At 47.3% G+C, this 20,128-nt stretch overlaps 1 protein-coding gene across 2 annotated transcripts in view; it reads left to right on the forward strand.

The window, feature by feature from the left end:
* Nucleotides 1–352: 352 nt before the first annotated feature.
* The window catches only part of LOC108920175 (potassium channel subfamily T member 1-like), a 28,052-nt gene continuing 8,276 nt past the window's right edge, over nucleotides 353–20,128 (forward strand). Inside the window, exons 1-22 of one of the 2 annotated variants that reach the window (XM_018728736.2) lie at nucleotides 353–737; nucleotides 5,360–5,398; nucleotides 7,525–7,604; nucleotides 8,725–8,836; nucleotides 9,179–9,232; nucleotides 9,611–9,659; nucleotides 9,845–9,904; nucleotides 10,045–10,119; nucleotides 10,386–10,469; nucleotides 11,227–11,321; nucleotides 11,500–11,680; nucleotides 12,424–12,588; nucleotides 13,084–13,220; nucleotides 13,930–13,993; nucleotides 14,229–14,337; nucleotides 14,491–14,599; nucleotides 14,886–15,035; nucleotides 15,108–15,328; nucleotides 16,949–17,162; nucleotides 17,754–17,859; nucleotides 18,566–18,738; nucleotides 19,937–20,008. In XM_018728736.2, the coding sequence (XP_018584252.2) occupies nucleotides 574–737; nucleotides 5,360–5,398; nucleotides 7,525–7,604; nucleotides 8,725–8,836; nucleotides 9,179–9,232; nucleotides 9,611–9,659; nucleotides 9,845–9,904; nucleotides 10,045–10,119; nucleotides 10,386–10,469; nucleotides 11,227–11,321; nucleotides 11,500–11,680; nucleotides 12,424–12,588; nucleotides 13,084–13,220; nucleotides 13,930–13,993; nucleotides 14,229–14,337; nucleotides 14,491–14,599; nucleotides 14,886–15,035; nucleotides 15,108–15,328; nucleotides 16,949–17,162; nucleotides 17,754–17,859; nucleotides 18,566–18,738; nucleotides 19,937–20,008 (2,513 nt within the window). In that variant the 5' untranslated portion in view covers nucleotides 353–573. The remainder of the gene's footprint in view (nucleotides 738–5,359; nucleotides 5,399–7,524; nucleotides 7,605–8,724; nucleotides 8,837–9,178; nucleotides 9,233–9,610; nucleotides 9,660–9,844; nucleotides 9,905–10,044; nucleotides 10,120–10,385; nucleotides 10,470–11,226; nucleotides 11,322–11,499; nucleotides 11,681–12,423; nucleotides 12,589–13,083; nucleotides 13,221–13,929; nucleotides 13,994–14,228; nucleotides 14,338–14,490; nucleotides 14,600–14,885; nucleotides 15,036–15,107; nucleotides 15,329–16,948; nucleotides 17,163–17,753; nucleotides 17,860–18,565; nucleotides 18,739–19,936; nucleotides 20,009–20,128) is intronic. The other variant, XM_018728737.2, reaches the window with a different exon arrangement.

Here is a 20,128-nt window from a genome sequence, read left to right on the forward strand (position 1 = left end):
TGATCTCTTCTGAAAGGATGTTGAGCGCTGCCCATGAAGAATTCATTCCTGGGGGAACCAAGTAGGAAGCTCCCAAGGCCAAGGGCCCCCCCCAGATGTTCAGAATCAGGCTTGCGTGTGAAACACGTGTCTTTGGACTGTGGGAGGAAACCAGAGCACGCAAACTCCGCACGGTTTTCTAGACTGGAGCCCTTCTGTAGCTGCGGTGGCCCCGTGTCGCCCGAGAGCAACAGAATAAAACAGCAAAAGAAAAAGATTAAACGATCGTAACATGAATGATGGGGAGGATGCGGGGGGGGGGTAATTTTTGCATGTTTTGTGAAAAAAAAGAGCCGCACCTCCGTCGCCTGTTTTGCCATTTAAATGAACAGCAAGCAGGGGTTCAGTTTTGGAGCCGCGTTCTCGTCACGAGAGGCAGGCGCGTGCCGTTGATTGGCGGGGCGTTCGGTCAATGCGCGCGAGGAGGAGCGCGAGACCGCCGTCGGCCCGGGATGCGGAGCGGATCGTAGCGGATCGGAGCGGAGGAACCGGAGGAGCGGCGGCGGAGCTCGACGCGGACGGAGGGGTGAAGCGATGGCCGGAGCGAAGCTGACAGCCGCCGGCGCCGCCCCCCCCGGGAGGAGCCCGGTGCCGGTGCGCACGGTGGCTCACAGGGTCCCCGAGGTGCCGTGGAGCGTCGCGGCGACGTACAGCGAGGGGATCGTGGGGTCGCTGGGGAACGACACCGATCAGAGCAGGTATTACCGTACCGGCCGTGTACCTGGGCTGGGGGGTCGTGGAGGGGGGGTGGCTCTCCGTTATGATACGCTAAAAAACAGCCGCTGAGCGCTCATTGAGTACTAATTTATTCATTTCCTTCCTTCCTTTATTGTTATTTATAGTATTCTCTTATTCCACGTTATTATCAGTGTGATTAGTATTATTATTATTATTATTACTAAGTCATCAGTTCTTCACACCGCAAGAAATTGTGTTGCTTGTCTCTACACACCGTGCTTTACCGGGGTACTGCACCTTTTTTCGCAATTCTGTGCATCTAGTCCGAAACATAAACACACACACACACACGCTGCAGAGCGCGCGCCGCCAGGTGGTCTGTAGACTGTAGCCTCGAGCGAAACGGCACATTTCGGCACTGTCCCGGGACACACGCGACACACACACACACACACACACACACACATCATTGGCACAACTCAACTCAACTGTACAGTGAGTGTGCGGGTGTCGCGCGCTTCCACGGACACGCGACGCTCACACGCAGTGCACGTGCCGCGGACACAACGACGCACGTTGCCCGAGTCCGTGATTCATGTGGGCTTTTTTTTTTGCTATTTGCCCCTCTCCTCCCCACCCCTCATGCCCGCCCCTTCCTTCGCTTTGCTCGGAACCCTAATGAAATGTGTCATTTGGGTGCACATGATTTGTTACGGCGTGTTGTTATGTAACGGAGGAGACTCCGCGATTCCTTCCTCCTTCTCTTTGTGTTTGGCCGCAAATCATGTGACCGAGTTATAACATTATTATTATTGTCATTGTTATGACAAGCGGTCCGTGTACGACACGACTGCTTGATGAATCCTCAGCAGCCCCGGATCCCTCTTGTCCCATCATGGCATGTCGATTCCTCACACACCATGATGTCACACACACCATATTGCATGATGCGATAGATACTAACTAGGCTATGGCACGCGCACCCATTAATATCGAGCATAGCGTTATTGCTCGCAATGCCAGGTATGGTCTGCTACTTACATTTATGGTTCACGGAACAGCACAATAAGCTGAAGTTGCTCGCTCAAGGCTACACCAGAAGGAGGGGGGTTCGAAGCCGGATCCTCCGCTCGTCCAGCCTGTCCTACATCATGAACTTGTGGGCACGTATGTCGGGTCACTTGTTTAACGTACAAGTGGTGCCGCTTAACTGTCCCTTAGTTTTGGAGTCCTGCTGGCAATAAAAATAGAGACACATGATCATGTGTTTGTGCGCACTGTATAATACGTGTATTGATCAGGAATCGAGTGGTTCTGAACCACAAAGTCGAGAATGAAATGATGAGCTTTTTTGGGGGACTCCACCCAATTTTTTTAAAACATTCAATTTCGCGATAATCACACTTTGGTTTATATGTATTATGGTCTATTTAAACTGAACAGGCAGGGACTGGAGGCACAGACTACACAAAAGCCTGAAAGATGCACAGTTCAGTGGGTCGGTGGAGTTTTGATAAACTCTTAGCCTAAGGTAGCACCATGAAACACAGTAAGGAGAGCTTTTTTTTACCATTAAATTTACTTTTATGAATGTGAAATTTTACAAGCAAGATAAAATTAACCAAAAAATGCTTTTTCTCTCCTCCTATGTATATTAAGCAGTACATCTGTGGAGAATAAGAGTCTGTGGACAATAAAGAAATGTTGTTACACAGATGCTCATCATGAAGTGGTGTATGAACAGCTCCAGAACAGATGTAGAGAAGTTTCAGAGCAGGTATCATGAAAAAAGCAACTCGTCACACTGTTTTCTTGCAATTTTATAGCCTTTAGTTCCATAAAACCAATGAATATGAAAGGACAGTTCTTTCAAATCCTTCTTGCCTTAATTACCATATTGCCATTTCTTGAGTCTTATATTAGCATCTATCAATATAAGCAAATCTTCTTAGAGTAAAAGGGTATAGTTAGTAGCATAGTGGTTAGAGCTACTGCCTTTGGACCCAAAGAGTGTAGGTTTGATCCCCCTCTGGCTGTAGCACCCTTGAGCAAGGTACTTATCCTCTCTAGCTCCAGTAAAACTACCCACATGGGTAAATGATTGTGACTTTAAGAGTGTAAGTTGCTTTGGAGAAAAGTGTATAACCACTGCTTTTTCAAGGGGGCGGCAGGAAGGTGCTCCATAGTTGCCATAGTCTGGGAACATTGAACACTAAAAGTAAATATTCATCTTGAGAATTCAGCTGCGATGGACTGGCCCAGGATTTACTCTCCTTTTGCGAGAGACTGCGCTGCTGTGACCCTGCACTGGACTAGTGGTACTGGAATTAAAGCATTTTAAGATCATTTGTGACTAACTCTGTTTAGTTTGACACAGTTTACTGCAGTAAATGTAGAGCACAGATATGTATTTTAATGTTCTGGTAAATATGTCCAGTAAATATGAGGATGACCGGAGTGTTTAATCTCCGTCCCTTTCAAAAATGAATATTTGATCTGTGTGACAATTCAGAGGAATTCTGGAACTCGATCACAGCTGTGAAATATTGCAAACATTTGATGTATTTGCAGTTGTGGTGTTACGTGTTTTTTCTGTGGACCGTGTGGAAGAGAGCTTGGTTCATACGTGTCTTTTCTGCTCCGAGTCTCCTCCGTCCGCGGTGGTTCGGTACACAGAGGGTATAAGCTCTTCCATGGCAGCGACTACAATGGCAACACGATCCGTCCATTTCCACTTCTGAAGTCTGACACATAATGGAAAGAGTAACAACCGATCATGTAGCCATAGCCATAAGCCTCTGAGCAATATTCTGATTATGTTTCTATGCATTATTTATTTGCTATCTTTGCCTTCTGTTTCTACTGGTCTGTTTACTTCATTAATCACTTTGAAAAGTTATAGTGCTGAACTTCGGGAATTCATACCATCCTTCGGGTGAGAGGGCCACCTCCTGCAGAATGGCCGGCCATGCAACGTGCCGTTTGTTTAGTTGTCAGAGCTTTTCCGCTCGCTTCACTCGCCTGTTTCTGTGTTATTCGCTGATCTCGTGCAAGTATGTCATGTGACCGTGTCCCTGGCTGGGATGAATGGAAAAATGAAGATGGATAAATACACGCACGCATGCACTGTCTGTCCCAAGCCGGGTTATGGCAAGCTGGAGCCTAACCCACCAACACAAGGTACAAGGCTGGAGGGGGAGGGGACACACCCAGGATGGGACGCCAGTCCACCACAAGGCACCCCGAGCAGGCCTCGAACCCCAGACCCGCTGGAGAACAGGCGCCACCACACCCCCCTGACATGGATGAATGGAAATGGGAAAAATGAAAATGATGAATGGTTCTCATGCAAATCCAGTGACTGAGATAATGATGTCACGGTTCTGTAAAAAGAAATACAACACCAAAACCTAATATACGATTAAAGGGCAACTAAGTGAACGAAGACCACTTTTTGCTGAAATATATTTAATCAAGTTATCCTACATCAAATGGCACTTTGTGAAATGTAATAACCGACTGCGTCACCTTGAGCTGCAACGACTGCGACCGAAGGCTTCCTGTAGTTCACTCTCAGTCCTTCCCATCGCTGTGGAGGGATTGTACTCCACTCTTCCTTGCAGAGCTGCGTTAAATCAGAGACGCCGGCAGCTTTTCAAGCGTGAACGGTTCGTTTCGTGTCCTGCCGCAGCATCTTTGCAGGGTTTAGGTCTGGACTTTGAGTAGGTCTCTCCAATCCTCTGTACTGGTTTCATTTTGTCTGCAATGAGGGGAAGAGAAGGGCTGCTGCTGCAGGAACGTGTCCCCTGCCCTGCTTTCCGTAGACGGACAACGAAGGATGCCGCCCTTTTTCTTTTATTGCTTCACATGTTCATCTTTTGCGTGTGTCTTCAGGGAACTCAGTTTGTTCCACGGTGCAGTGAGGCAAGAAGAGTGAAGAGACACGAGTTCCCTGAGCTGCTGGATGCTGCCTCCTCCTCCCCCCCCCCCAGATTTTTTTTTTTTTTTTTTTTTTTGTTTTTTACTCGAGCTTTTTAGAGGGAAAAGCTGTTGGGAAACAGTTACTCTGTGCTGGTTTCGTTTCTATCGCTAATTTGTTCTCACCCAGATATTAAGTGTCTTCTGCTTTTGTGGTGCGCTCTGAATTTATTTCTGGCTCGGCTTCCAAAAATGAACGCGGAAAGTTGACAAACTCTCTTCTGATCCATCTCCTCCACCGCTTTTCTTCTCACACCGCAAATCACGTGGTGCCGTGCAGCGAAGCTCAGCGCTGGGTGGAAGAATGACATGACAAATGTGTAGAATAGTACTTTGAGGAAACCTGTCTGTTTAGCAAGTAAATAACAGTAATACCGTAATACAGTCAGTCACTGCAAATGTAAATGTGCATTTACATTTGTTTTCGTTCATAATTCCATGTGCTTTTGCTCCTGTTGAAGGCCTTGGCAGTGAAGATGGAGACCCAAACACTGTACATCCCTCCAGCTGAACACATGTTGTCAGTGTCTGTGATTTGCATTCAGAATACCCTCCTAATATGTAAATGTCGCACCCAGAGCTTAACCAGGTGTACGAAGACCATCCGTCTGTAGAAGCTGAAAGCATCTTTCCTCCTTGCTGACCTCTTCCTTTCTGTGTCCAGGTATCTGGAGGAATACAGTATGGACTCCACGAACGCACAGTAAGTTGGAGTAGCGTGCAAGCGTGACAATGATTTAAGGGGGGGTTTCTGTTGGCACGCCCCCTCCATAACCAAAATACACTTGTCCCATATTAACTGCTCCTAATTTGTTCCTGATAACAGACAGAATATAGAAAAACCAGATAATTAAATTACACACACACACATTTTCTGAACCGCTTGTCCCATACGGGGTCACGGAGCCCACCCGGTAACACAGGGCGTAAGGCCGGAGGGAGAGGGGACACACCCAGGATGGGACGCCAGTCCGTCGCAAGGCACCCCAAGCGGGACTCGAACCCCAGACCCACCGGAGAGCAGGACTGCGCCACCGCACCCCCCACATAATTAAATTACTTTTTCCATTATTTTTTTTACGTGGAAAAATTTTATTTTTCTCATTTTGCCCATCCCAAGTTCATCTCAAGATCACCAGAGATGATGCCTAGTATCGTAACGAAAGAAAGAACAAATTCTACTACTTTAAAAAAAAATTGAATGGTGTCTGATGGTTTTTTTAATCTTGTAAATAAGATTCTCGTATTCTCCTGGATGAAAAATTTGTGATCTGAAATTAAAATGTAACCAAAATAAATGGTGTTTCTTTATACCTCACAGTGATAACACAAATGTTCTATCTTTGTAACAAAAATTATTGACTTCTGTCTCTTTAATAATTACCCAAAAGATTAATACTGGTTTCATGAGTTGTGCAGGAGAGTAAATCATATTTGGGCCATCAGTGTCACCTTATATGAGTAAAATAATTGGAAAACTTTGAGGATTATGCAGTTTTTTTCAAAAAAATAGCATTGAACCTGCCGTTCTAGTTGTAGGTTACATCTACAGTGTCCACATCCTTTGCAGAGTGAAAGTCATGTGAATAAAATAAGACAGTGAATAAAATACTTCTTCTGGACACAAAATTGCTGCATTACAGGGGGCAAAATGCTGTTGTACTGAATAATAAGCCTGTTGTATGAAAATATTATATTTAATTTCATTTTTAATGACATTCCCCATTATATGAGGGAAAAGTGGACTCTGCACTGACCCATATCCCCCTTGAGCATCACTGGCTGCCTTATGTTGGACAGTAAGTACCTTGTGGCCAGTTTGCGATGCTGAAAATGAGGACCGTGCACTCTGGGTTTGCTGCATAACGATGGCGTCTCCGTGTCTTCTAATGGCCCTGAGCGATAAGGACATTCGCTTCAGGCAGAACGAACCGCAACCGCACGACCACATCCACAGACATCCTTCAGTCCCCACTACTGTCAGACATGGTTTCATGGGTCCTGGAGGAAATAAGTGGTATTAGAAGCAATGAGCAACCCCACCATCAATCCTCACTACTTGCGGAAATTATACATTAACATACGCACTCACTTTCAAGTCAGGGTCCTGGGGGTCAGGAGACTATTCTGGCACCACTGGGCGGGTACACCCTGGACAAGACACTGATCTGTTGCAGGGTAGACACTCACTCACTCACTGCGGGCAATTTAGTGTCACCAGTTCACCTGAACTGCATGTCTTTGGACTGGGGGAGGAAACCAGAGCACCCAGAGTAAACCCATACAGACATGTGGCGAACGTGCAAACTCCACGTAGACTGAGTCAAATTCAAACGGCTGTGAGGTGGCAGCACAACCTGCTGCACCACTGTGCCGCCCCATCACAATACATTTAATTGTTAAAATGTATATAGTTTCCAGTAGCTGTGAAAATCAGTTCCTGGAAGTCATGTGACAGAGTACCTAATAAGGGCTATAATAATAATAAGGGCTATTATAATAATTAGCATAATATTTGTTTCTGTTTAGTACAAAACAGCATAAAAAGCAGTAGTTTTGTTTTAGAAACTTTTGTTGCTTGATTGAATCTCACCATGACCTTTTAATGAAAAAATATTACATTCCAAAATTAAAGACCTGGCCATTTTGATTCAGTCTCAGACATGTTATACTCATGTGGCAGCGAGTCCTGCAGGCTGGGATTCTCAGTGTGTCACTGATTTATGGGCCCAAGCAGTGATGTTAAATGCAAAGGTATAAAGCAAATTATATATGGCAGTTTGGCGGAGATGACGGCACCTCACTTAGTGGTTTGCTTGTGTCTTTCAGGGTGCAGGTGGAGTTTTATGTGAACGAGAACACCTTTAAGGAAAGGCTGAAGCTTTTCTTCATCAAAAGCCAAAGGTCAAGTAAGTAAGAGTGGAAGACATGAGTTCTGTAGAAGGCAGCAGCTTGTCGGAGCTCCCAGGGTAGGAGGAGGCGTCCCTGTCGGACCGTTTAGCGTCAGCACGCCGTTGCTGACCATGACTTTGTTCTGTTACGTTACTTTTTGGTAGACAGAAACATAGTTAACAATCCCCAGCCACATTCATACAGCGGCTGTTTTACCGGAAGTTTCCACCGAAGCAGATCAGATAAAGTACCTTTATTAATGTGTCATCAGCCACACCTATTTATGGTTCGTTTCTACCTCTGTGGCCACATCACTCACATCATGTCCATGTAGGTAATTGTTCTCTACTGTATCTATAGTCGTTATTTATTGCACCTTTTTCTAAGTGTCTTGCTATATGGATCGTGTTCGATGTCTCCGAAGGGGCGTCCAGCACCTCAAATACTCTTATACTTAACCGCAGTGCCCAGGCAAATTTGCACAACAATAACCGATGTCCTCCTCCATGGGCGAGGGAAAGGGCAAATACTCATGAAAAAGATGAAAATACTTGGCACTGTCACCCCTCAATAAACTCTGTAGAAACAACCATCTTTTCGAAACTTACTAAGGTGCGATTCTGGGATCTTATTTCAATGCTCCGCCCAGTTGTTATAAGAAAGGTTTCACAGCTGTAAATTCTCAAGGGTTATTCTACTATCTCAGTGCTTATCATGTGGGATGGATCTCTCCCGTCACTGGATATCTAAAGGATGCGACTTGAGAAGAAAAATGTTTCGGGAGGGCAAACACAATTGACTGAACTGGCTGTTCAGGACAAGGTTGTACTGTAGGGTGTTCTTCTACGTAGAAGGTCCATGACTCTGCTTACAGGATAAGCAGTTTCAGGAGAAATTCTTCAACTGCACGTCCATCACTAACACCGGATCCAGGTACAACTTTACACCGAGCATCGAGAATACCTCATAATGATGATGGGTTCCCTCTAATACTTCCATGTTGTGCACATACTGAGGTCACCAAGGCATTCTTGGAGTTTTGCTGAGAAATAATACATAACATTGGCTGCAGTGACCGCACTGTGTTTGCTTGGTTGCCAGGTGTTTGCAGGGATCCTTTGCTGCTCTGTTTTTCAGGTCTGAGAATCCGGCTTTTCAATTTCTCGTTGAAGCTGTTGACATGCTTGCTGTACGTGATCCGTGTTCTCCTGGATGACCCAGCAAATGTCCACAGTGGATGTTCTGTGCTGTGAGTTTCAAATCCCGTGCCGTCGACACGCTATACAAGACATGAACTCTTCTGGAATATACACCATACGTACTGTATGTAGTCATTTTTGAAAGTGCTGTATTGAAGGGGCATATGTCTAGTAACATATTATTAAAATACATTGTAATTTAGAAAAAAATGTGAGGACACTTGCGTATCTTGCTGTGTTTGACCTGGTAAACTCCACCTTTGTATATAATCGTACGGACAAATGAGAAAGGAAAAGTCCACGAAAATGAGAAAAGTTGGGTCGGTTCAGGTTGGGTCACCTGATGGGTCACTTGATACTTGACCTTTTTCCGGTGCTGTCGACCCCCTCAGCAATGGCAGCTGTGGCTCTAGGAACACCAGCACAGACTCCACCAAAATCAACTGGTAAGGCTACCGCAGGTCTTCTGGAAACCATTGTCTTCAGCTTAGCTGTTTTGCAGCATCTCCTTCATACACAAAAACCAGCAATGCAATATGTCGTTCATATTTCCATAGCTGTGCACAGAAGTAAAATTCATGTGGGATGTGTGACTAGTTATTAGCTAAACTTGTATACATTCTTGGAGACGAAGAGGACTCACCGTCTGGGCTTGGGGACTCAACGCAAGGTCCCTCTAAGCTCATGTGCTTTCTGCAAATTGCAAAGAAAATGCAGCTCTATTTTCAGCTAAAAATAACATTGTAACTGTTTTTCAGTCATCTAAGTCTATGGAACACTTTTTGGATGTTGTTTAGATGTAAATGTAAATTCTCTTCGGACAGGGATGTGATCTTCTGGGTTGACAGGAGGTTTCCGGTGTGGGCAATACAGGTGAGCCCACAGTAGGAGCAGTACCGGTGTGATTAGTCACAGTTTGTTGGCCAACATCACCATAGAGCAGCTGTTTACTGCCAGCTCATTTAGAGGAGAAAGTTCTGGAACCGATGTGCAAATGTCATGGGGTCATCTGGAGCCTCTGGAGTGCGAGTGAGACTGACTCTTGGCCCATGTCCCAGGTAACAGTGGCCTTAATCAGCTTCCTGGAAACCATGCTTCTAACTTATCTCAGTTACAAGGTGAGTAGACCGGGAGGCCTGGAGCGTGCATAGCCAGCAGTTTAGTTTTACTTGTTTAAATCTGAGCAAAAGAGAGATTAAATAAGCTGTTTGGTTGGCCATAAAGAGCATCGTAAACAAAGATGTTTTCCGACTTGCAGGGAAATGTTTGGGAGCAGATCTTCCAGATGTCCTTCATCCTGGAGATGATCAATACCGTCCCCTTTATCACCACAGTGAGTTGGTGCCGTGGCTATATATCTACACCAAGTGTGTGTCTGTGATGTTGAAGAACGTGCCATGTGTCTCCACACCTCATGACAAGAAAGTCATGGTAACTGGAGCTTCAGTTTCTGCTGTTTTCCTTTATGGTTCCCTGCACTTAAAGGATCTCCAACCTTAATAGTTTAAGAGTGAGGATCAAGACTTTTCCTTGAAGAGGGTAGTCACACTTTGTTTATCATCCATCAGAAATATCAATATTTAATATTGTGTTTTGCAGATCTTTTGGCCTCCGCTGAGAAACATCTTTATCCCAGTGTTTCTGAACTGCTGGCTGGCAAAGAGTGCCCTGGAGAACATGATAGTAAGTAAAGTGCAGGGGGACGGACTACTGCTAGGCACCTTGGGTAACGGGTAGCACACACTTCACCAGAAGACTTTGTCTTTTATTGTGTGACAGTGGTGATGACAGCTGAACCTTCTCCGAAGAGGTTCTGTAATACAGGTGACAGGGTATAACACAGCCCTCGCAGGGTAGGGTGTGAACCACTGTAAGAAGAGGCGCCAACACAATCGCGTGGGTTGCTGGGGGGGGTTTATACAACGGTGGGAGGATCAGCAGACAAAAGGATAGGGGGAAAGGGAGGCACAGGGAACCGGTGTCTCGTGGGGGTGCTCGGGATGAGGGGCTGTGATCGGGCTCGTGCTCTCTCTCGCTGACGTCTCGGGGTCGTCTCCCGAGTCAGCTCCTCACTCGCTCGCTCTCTCTCACTGGTCGAACCGGGGGAAGAAATAGAGGCCTTCATTAGGTTTAGCTGCTGTTGTTTTGTCCCGGGCTGCGTCCCCTCTTCAGACCGCCCCGGCGTGTTACAACCACATTCCCAAAAATGTCACTTACTCACTTCGGAGGTAAGCGCACAGGGTCCTCGACTTTGTCTCGTGAATTTCGACACTGTGAGGTGTAAGTAGGAGGTGTGTAGTGTTTTTTTTTTTTTTTTTTTTCCTAGAGAAGTGTGTGTAGCTCTTTTTAAATGTTATTTAAAGCTGTTTCAATTACCATCCACCATCAGAAGCATCTGGCCTCCACCTTTTCGAACCCTGCTTTTACACTGTTTTTACAGAACGACCTGAACCGGGCCATACAGAGGACGCACTCGGCGATGTTCAACCAGGTCCTCATCCTCATCTGCACTCTGCTGTGCCTGGTCTTCACCGGGTGAGTTCTCCATTCCCTGGGCCATTCCTCTAAATTCGGTGACAGCCGTCACACAGTTTTGGAGTTTTCGTTGAAGGTGTGGAATGGCTTGTGTTGGTCTATCATGTGGAACTATATGAACCGCATGAGTGCAGTTATAGCTACCGGTTATTTGATTCCGTACGTTTCTCGTTAATAGAGCCTGCGGTATCCAGCACCTCGAAAGGGCGGGGAAGAACCTCTCTCTGTTCAACTCGCTCTACTTCTGCATAGTTACCTTCTCCACCGTGGGCTACGGCGACGTCACCCCTCGGATCTGGCCCTCCCAGCTGCTGGTGGTCATCCTCATCTGTGTCGCCCTAGTAGTGCTCCCCCTACAGGTGGGGTACCGGAACTGCCCAGCCGGACTGCTAAGTACCTCTCCGTACAAGTGGAGTCACTCCGTACCTTTTTGCTGTTTCACCACACAGACAGTGTAAAGCTCACACGGAGGGACCATTTGCTCTACAAATGAGCTCTTTATTTTAAATGTGCCCAACTGTAATAAATGATTTGCCACCAAATGAGCAAGAGTAACCATTGCTGCGCATGAATGGACGTGTAGCTCTGATGGCCACTTGCACCGCTCTGAAGAAGGCTGTCTACTGAATAACCATATTTAATGCAAATTTACCACCAAAAGGCTCTGTCTGCAGTCAGACGCATAGAAAGGGTTTCGCTGTCACAGCTGCATGGCCAGATTTCGAACGCTGCCTGCTGCAAATAGACCAGAGCAGTTATTAAAACCATCCATATTCAGATTAAAGAGCACGTTCATGCGCCGTGTTCCTGCTCAGTGGCAAAACTGTGAGCAGAGCCACAGGTGTGGTGGATCTGGCGGAGCCCTGTTCTCACTCTTAGGTCCAACACAAGGAAATGAAAGATTTTCAGAGATGCAAAAGATCTGTGTGACAGCCAGTCATTTTTTTCTGCCTGGGAAACAGTTAAACATTTTACTGAATGTTTGAGCTCGGTCTACATCTCAGCTCCATCACTAAGTTTATTTCCAGAATTTGGTGTTATGTGCTCGATCAAAGTTATCAAAGAAAGCATAGCGCTGTGCTCTGCTCATGTCGCCCCGCAGTTCGAGGAGCTGGTGTATCTGTGGATGGAGAGGCAGAAACTGGGAGGGAATTACAGCCGCCACCGTGCACAGACAGAGAAACATGTGGTGCTGTGCGTGAGCTCCATCAAGACTGATCTTCTCATGGACTTCCTCAATGAGTTCTATGCCCATCCCAGGCTGCAGGTAATGGCTCTCAGGGGGTACAGCACAGTGAATGTGTAGCTCATTAGTCAAATGGGAAAGATGGCAACCAGTCTAGCTAAAGCACACATGCGTTTCTTACAGGCCTGCAGTGAGTAAATATCAATATACGTCGGTTACCTTCAGTTACAGACCTGAAATGTGCATCACAAAGTACTAGTATTGCATCACACGTTACTAGTTTTGCATCACACGGTACCAATATTATGTCACACGGTACTAGTATTGTGTCACACGATACTGGTATTGCATCACACACTACTAATATTGCATCACACGGTACTAGTATTGCATCACATGTTACTAGCATTGCATCACACTGTACCAGTATTGCATCACACGGTACTGGTATTGAATTGTGATGGAAAAGACGGCTTCTGTGTGTCTTCATTTTATGCTTTACTGAGATTATCTGGGTAGATTAGCTATCTCGTTACTCACTGTGTTTTTGTACATTTTCCCTTGTGCCCCCCCCAGGACTACTACGTGGTGATCCTCTGTCCAACAGAGATGGATATCCAAGTGCGGCGTGTGTTGCAGATTCCGCTCTGGTCCCAGCGGGTCATCTACCTACAGGGCTCGGCTCTTAAGGACCAGGACCTGATGAGGGCAAAGTGAGTCGGCGCCGAGGTCACGTGGACACAGAACAACCGAGTCGGCGGCAGTGATGTGACGCTTGTCATTGGTCAAGTAAGAAGCAACTGACGTGATGCTGCAAAAAAGCTAAATCAACGCAAACTTTAACAAGTGAGGCTGTGCTGCCGAAGCCAAGTGTGTCCCTAGTGACATGATGGACCATTTAGACAAAGCTGAAACGCAGGAGGTGACGCTGACACCTGCGGAGTACCACGGTAAACCTTGTTTCCTTGTAATGCCAGGGATCAGGAGAAGATTGACGCAGGAATTTTCCAGTCAGTCTCTTTATTCAGTTCTGCTCCCCAATCAAATCGCTTTGTTTTAGTCACAGTTGTTGTTCTCAGCTTTTTCGCCAATGTTAGTTAGCGTTTTAACTGAGAAAGTAGCTGTTGCTCACTAACCCACACGCTATCCTTGAGTAAGGGCTGTGGTCGTCAGGGCTCAGCATGGTACAGCGCAGATGGGACACCGGTCCATCGCAGACAACCTATTGTTTCACGTGCGAAATGCTGCTTATTCCATCATTATACTGCTCATCGTTGCCCTTTATCCCATGCAAACATTCTTTTCTTAAATGTCAAAGACCATTCTTCCTCGCCTTACCCAAGATATATTAAACAGATTATTCCAAGACGAAAATGCTATTCGTAGCACGTGTGAAGAACGGTGGATTATTTTTTCCTCCAGGATGGACAATGCGGAAGCTTGCTTTATTCTGAGCAGCAGGAATGAGGGGGACCGCACAGCTGCTGTAAGGAAACTCACGGGAGCGTCTCTCTGCGCTGTCTGTCAGTACCACACACACACACACACACACACACACACACACAGGTTATGCTGTAATCGACACTGCAGTAACAATTCTTGATAAGTCTTTATACAGCTGTTACTTGTAACTTAAAGCGATTCCTTTGAAGTCCCAGGATAAAATTATGAGCCATTTTTTGAACCGAGGCCATTTTACCCTGTTTACCTTTTCCCCACAGGACCACCAGACCATCTTGAGGGCTTGGGCCGTGAAGGATTTTGCCCCAAACTGTCCGCTCTATGTGCAGATCCTGAAACCCGAGAACAAGTTCCACGTGAAGTTTGCCGGTGAGTCTCTTTTCACCGTCGTTCCAGCCACCTGAGCTCAAGGGGGATGATCTCGTTGCCCTTCCGAGGAGCTCAAGTGCGGAGAGCCTGGTGCCGGTACGTGCGGGCCGGGCTCGCTGCTCGCCTGAGTGCGTCCCGTGGTTCTCCTGCCAGATCACGTGGTTTGCGAAGAAGAGTTTAAATACGCCATGCTGGCTCTGAACTGCGTCTGTCCGGCAACGTCCACGCTGGTCACGCTCCTGATGCACACGTCCCGCGGACAGTGAGTAGCCATCGTCCCCAAAGATCCCATCCTGCCGTCCCTCGTCTTGATTTTTTTTGTACTATTTCTTAAAGTTCTGCCAACAACTTTTGACATTTGCTAGTGATTTTAAATGAATCCCACCTCTTAATCCTGGGTCAAATATGATGTGCGGTACACTTGCGAGCACATCGCTGCACGTTGATAAAATACCACAGTAGTGTCGAATGTGGACTGACTGCACAGAGCGCCGCCTCCCCGAGGTCCGTTCTCGTGAGAAGGTGTTTCGACGATCGTCGCGTTGCAGGGAGGGCCAGCAGTCACCGGAGCAGTGGCAGAGGATGTACGGCCGTTGTTCGGGCAACGAGGTGTATCACGTCCGCCTGACGGACAGCAAATTCTTTGGAGAGTACGATGGCAAGAGCTTCACCTACGCCTCGTTCCACGCGCACAAGAAGTGAGTAGACGACGTCCGTCGCGGTTCCGGGTCATTCCACGCATCTCAACTCTCGTCTGCCGGGTTCCCCAGGTATGGCGTGTGTCTGATCGGCGCGAGGAGAGACGACAACAAGAGCATCCTGCTGAACCCGGGACCTCGTCACATTATGGCAGGCTCCGACACCTGCTTTTACATGAACATTACCAAGGAGGAGAACTCCGCCTTCATTTTCAAAGAGGAGGAGAAGCACAAGCTGAAAGGCATGGCGGCAGGGTCCCGCCTCCCCGTCCACAGCATCATTGCCAGCATTGGTGAGTCAGATGGGCCACAACTTCTGGGATTTGTACATTGCTTTAGTTTTGGCTCGGTTTGCTGAAGTCATCACGCTTAAGACCTGTTCACATCATCGGTTCACACCGGTTTTCATTCCAGTAGGTATTAAGGGGTTAATTAGGCCTGGGTAACTGCCGGTAAAGCGGCACTTCGGTGCTGTATAGCGCTAGAGCTGCTGCTGCTGCTTGTCGACCCGAAAAGTGCGGGAAAACACTTATGCGTTAAAATACCTGTAGGCAGAGGGAGATATTTTCTTATTTGCTCTCAAGTGGAAGTTTCTTGAACATCCACTCTAAGGGGTTAATTGGAACTCTTGTAAAATTACTGCAGGACACTATATGTAAAAGGTCTTTACTGTCAGTAATAGGTACGACTGTTGATGCTGTATGGATTGCTGAGCGGGTAGCGGCGCGACTTGGCTGCGCGACCGGACTCGGGTTCAGCTCCGGTCCGGTCAGCATGGACTTTGCTCGGGGACAGATCCCCTACGACGCCGATGGATGATGACAACGAGACGTCATTTCGGTGGCGCTCGCACTCCGCCTTCACTTGTCATTTATTCCAGCGCATTCCTTCAGTCTGCAGTGTGCGTTTAAAGCGGTTCGAGGAGGATGCGGAGGTTCGAGGAGAACCGAGACAATCCGTTTTCCCCAACCTACTGGATCCGAGTCTCGGAAAACACCTGGATAACTTTGTGTAAATGTACCTTCGACAGCAACCTGTCCCCCCGACAAGGACGCAAACGGCATGATCGTGACCTGACACTGCAACTAGAAACGATCCCACATACGTGAAGTGACACCTGGTTGGGGTAGATTGATGGTTAAACCGGCGGAATCGCTGTCAGTAACACTTTTACATTTATTCATTCAGTCGATACTTTCCAACTTACTGTGTGAGGTTTGTGTACTAAGTTAAGGGTTTGTGTCTTGCCCAGGCATCCTGCTGCAAGAGCCTGTGTTCAAACCAGGTCCTTTGATTGCGGCTCGGTTGCTGTAGCCATTACATTACCTGCCTCCCTAAACCGGTAACTTATTGAGGGAATCGTGTCACCGTTTTTACACCGATTTTCAGCGAATCGGTTGTTCCAGTGCGAAGAGCCTGCACTGAAAGCAATAACTGACACCCTGTTAGGTGGCACGAAGGCGTGAAGTCGGTGCCACACACACACACACACACACATTTTCAGAACCGCTTGTCCCATACGGGGTCACGGGGAACCGGAGCCTACCCGGCAACACAGGGCGTAAGGCCGGAGGGAGGGAGGACACACCCAGGACGGGACGCCAGTCCGTCGCAAGGCACCCCAAGCGGGACTCGAACCCCAGACCCACCGGAGAGCAGGACCCGGTCCAACCCACTGCACCACCGCGCCCCCAAGTCGGTGCCATTGATGTCTAATTACTCATCTGTGAAAAAATGACAATGTTGTGTTGTTTTCTGCAGCATTCTTGTCACAAAGGGCCACTTTTGTCCGGATTTCTTTGCCCCAAAGGAAACCGGACCTCTGCGACCTGCTCTTGGTCCTGCTCTACGTCCTGCTCTACGGGTCAGTTGGGTTTATCTCTGGAAGCCTCTCTTCACTGATCTCATTTCAGGAACCGTAGCCATGGATGTTCAAAGCACAGAGCCACGCGACAGCGGAAACAAGCTGGCCGTGCCCACGGAGAACGGGTCCGGGAGTCGGAGACCCAGCATAGCCTCGGTTCTGGAGACAGCAGGCTCTGCCGGCGTCCTGCCCTGTGACATCCTCAGCGACCAGGCGGAGGACGAGATGCCCCAGTCGGATGAAGAGGCAGTGTCCACTTCTGAGTGAGTTTGCCTTCAAGGAGCATGACCACCGCCCCCCTCCCCCCCCCCCCAATTTCTTCTATCCGTTAGCAGAGGCGTCACGCACATCTCCTAAAATATTGAGCGCTCCTCCAGGAGTGTCCCGAGATGAAGAGTGTCCCGATGAGCAGTTCCTCCCACCTTGTTCTCTGTGAGCAAACTGATGTCAGTTTGATGATTTCATGCAGCGAGTCGAACTGACAGCTGAGAATTTTGTCAAGAAATAGTGTCACAAACGAGTGTCACAAAATGTTAAACTTTTCCAAGAAAAATGATGAGGACATTTACACACAAGCCTTCTTATCTGACTTACTGGCCTTTTTCATTGTGAATCCAACATTATGATAAATAAACTGGTTCCCACTGACTTGAGGCCTAAATGAAGATTTCTTGAAAAATTTTTATTCTAAGCTTTTTTATTATGGACTTCACCCACTGACTTGACTCTATTACTATAATTGTCTAATATTTGGTATCAAATCCAAGATGAGTAAAGAAATGTCGACAGTGATGCACCTATTGAAGAGCCATTTTTTGCGGGGTGTGTTTCTCTTTCCTCATGGGGGTCGCCAGGTGTGTGAAGGGCTACCCCCCCAACTCCCCTTACATTGGCAGTTCCCCCACCCTGTGCCACCTGCTCCCCCAGAGGGCCCCCTTCTGCTGCCTGCGCTTGGACAAGGTACGAGGCCATGCGGTCAGCATCCCGCTCTTCCTAATAACGTCTTCACAACCGAAATTTCACTCACGTCCCCATTTTAGAGCCTCTTAGTTACTGCCGGGGGGGGGCGCGGTGGCACAGTGGGTTGGACCGGGTCCTGCTCTCCGGTGGGTCTGGGGTTCGAGTCCCGCTTGGGGTGCCTTGCGGTGGACTGGCGTTCTGTCCTGGGTGTGTCCCCTCCCCCTCCGGCCCTTCGCCCCGTGTTGCCAGGTTAGGCTCCGGTTCACCGTGACCCCCACTTGGGACAAGCGGATCAGATGATGTGCGTGTAGTTATTGCCGTGTGTTGATTGGTATGCAGGTGAACTACTGATCCTCTGCATGTACAAACCACTTTCTTTTCAAATTCATATTAGTTGGGACAGACTCATGATGAAACAATCGTTTATTCACTTACCTTGCTGGTAATTCATCTTACGTCCCGGAAAACAGTTTAACCGACGCCTGGTCGTACTTTCCGTTTTGATGGCCGCTGCTGTGTCAGAACGTCATAAAGCTGAACCCCGAGCCGCGGTTCCCAAGCGGCGTGTCATTCGAAGCGTCTTTCGAATAGTGTCATTTCGCATGACTTCGTTTCTCAGGGCAACCGAGTGAGACGTTGCGTTTCGGCGTGTTGCGGCGGACAGATTCTCACCGTTTTTTTCGTTCGTGGCGCTCTTCAATCCCAGGGCTGCAGGCACAACAGCTTCGAAGATGCCAAAGCATATGGATTCAAGAACAAGCTGATCATTGTGTCTGCGGAGACCGCAGGGAACGGCTTGTACAACTTCATCGTCCCTCTGCGTGCCTATTACCGTCCCAGGAAGGAGCTGAAGCCCATCGTACTGCTGCTCGACTACCCGTAAGAGTGCGCGTGAGCGCCGTCGCTCTGCTGCTGCTCCATCGTCGAGCCACGGTTTCCCGTACGGCAGAACGCGGAGGCCGTGATCCTGCCGTGTTCAGTGCTCAAGTAGGATACTGCATAAAAGGCAATGCGGAATTCACATTTATTCAGCAGCCTTGTTCAACAGTGAAAATGAGCAGAGCGGGTCTCTAACAAACTCCTGCAAACAGTCGCAGCGGCTATAAAAAGTTTTTGCCCTGTTGTCAATTGTTACACCGTGGGATGAACATTATTGATTTACTGTGGGGATTCTGACCACCGGTCGGCACAACATAGAAACTAATGTCCAATAAAGAACAACTGTAAAACTCTTCTTGAATTGCAAGTGAAAATGGGCGGCTGGTTGCGTTGCGTAAGTGTCCACCCCTGTTGCTAAGAAACGGCAAAGTAAATCCTGGTTCCGTTGCGTTCGGAGGGAAAATAATGTTTTGTATTATTGGAATCGGCTTGCGTCCGACTAAAATGTTCCCGCTGCTCTGAGAGGCAGCGCACACGTTTGCGAGGGTCATCGTCATCGTGTCGGGATTCAAAGTGTGTTCTAAGTATATCAGAGTAAGAGGAACAGAAATGCAGCAGTCAGGGAGAGATGTAATATTTCACACACTTTTATTAAGCCCTGCTAGATCATGGTAAAGAAATAGAGAGAACGTGGTACAGCTGGGGTTTGTTTCTCAGGTGTAAACTGTCCTCCCCAGTGGAGCGGAGCTCTTGTTAGGGGGGCTTTTGGCAGCTGAAAAACGTACCCTCTTCTGTAACTCTTCACTGAAATTAAACTACAGGCAGTCGCGTAGGATCCCAAAATCAGTTTTCCTGACTCCCTTACAGATTAAGTAATTTTAAGCAATTTACATTTATTCATTTAGCTGACACTTTTCTCCAAAGCAACGTACAATGTTAAGCTTCTTACAATTATTTTCCCATTTATACAGCTGGGTGATTTTTTTTTTTTTTTTTTTTTAGTAATTTTGAAAGTTTTTTTTATTAAAAATTTAAATTTTTAATATTTTTTTTTGCATTTTAAAAGCAAAAGCTGAAGGTTGGTTAAGGAGGTATCAATGGTGGCAATAAAATGACTGCAGACTGTAACTGAAGGTGAAACTAATACTAATAATATGACAATAGAATAATACATATTTTATTTTCCTTTTCCTAACAGGCCAGACAGTCACTTCCTGGAGGCAATCTGTTGTTTCCCAATGGTTTACTTCATGACTGGAGCCATTGACAAGTGAACATTTATTTTACTTCTGTAAATATTATCTAGAAATGAATGGCATGTGCTTGTGTCTTACTGGAGGGGCATGGTGGCGCAGCGGGTAACGCGTGGGGTTCGTCTCCGGTTCAGGGT

This window comes from Scleropages formosus, chromosome 21, assembly GCF_900964775.1.
Source record: "Scleropages formosus chromosome 21, fSclFor1.1, whole genome shotgun sequence".
Lineage (NCBI taxonomy): Eukaryota > Metazoa > Chordata > Actinopteri > Osteoglossiformes > Osteoglossidae > Scleropages > Scleropages formosus.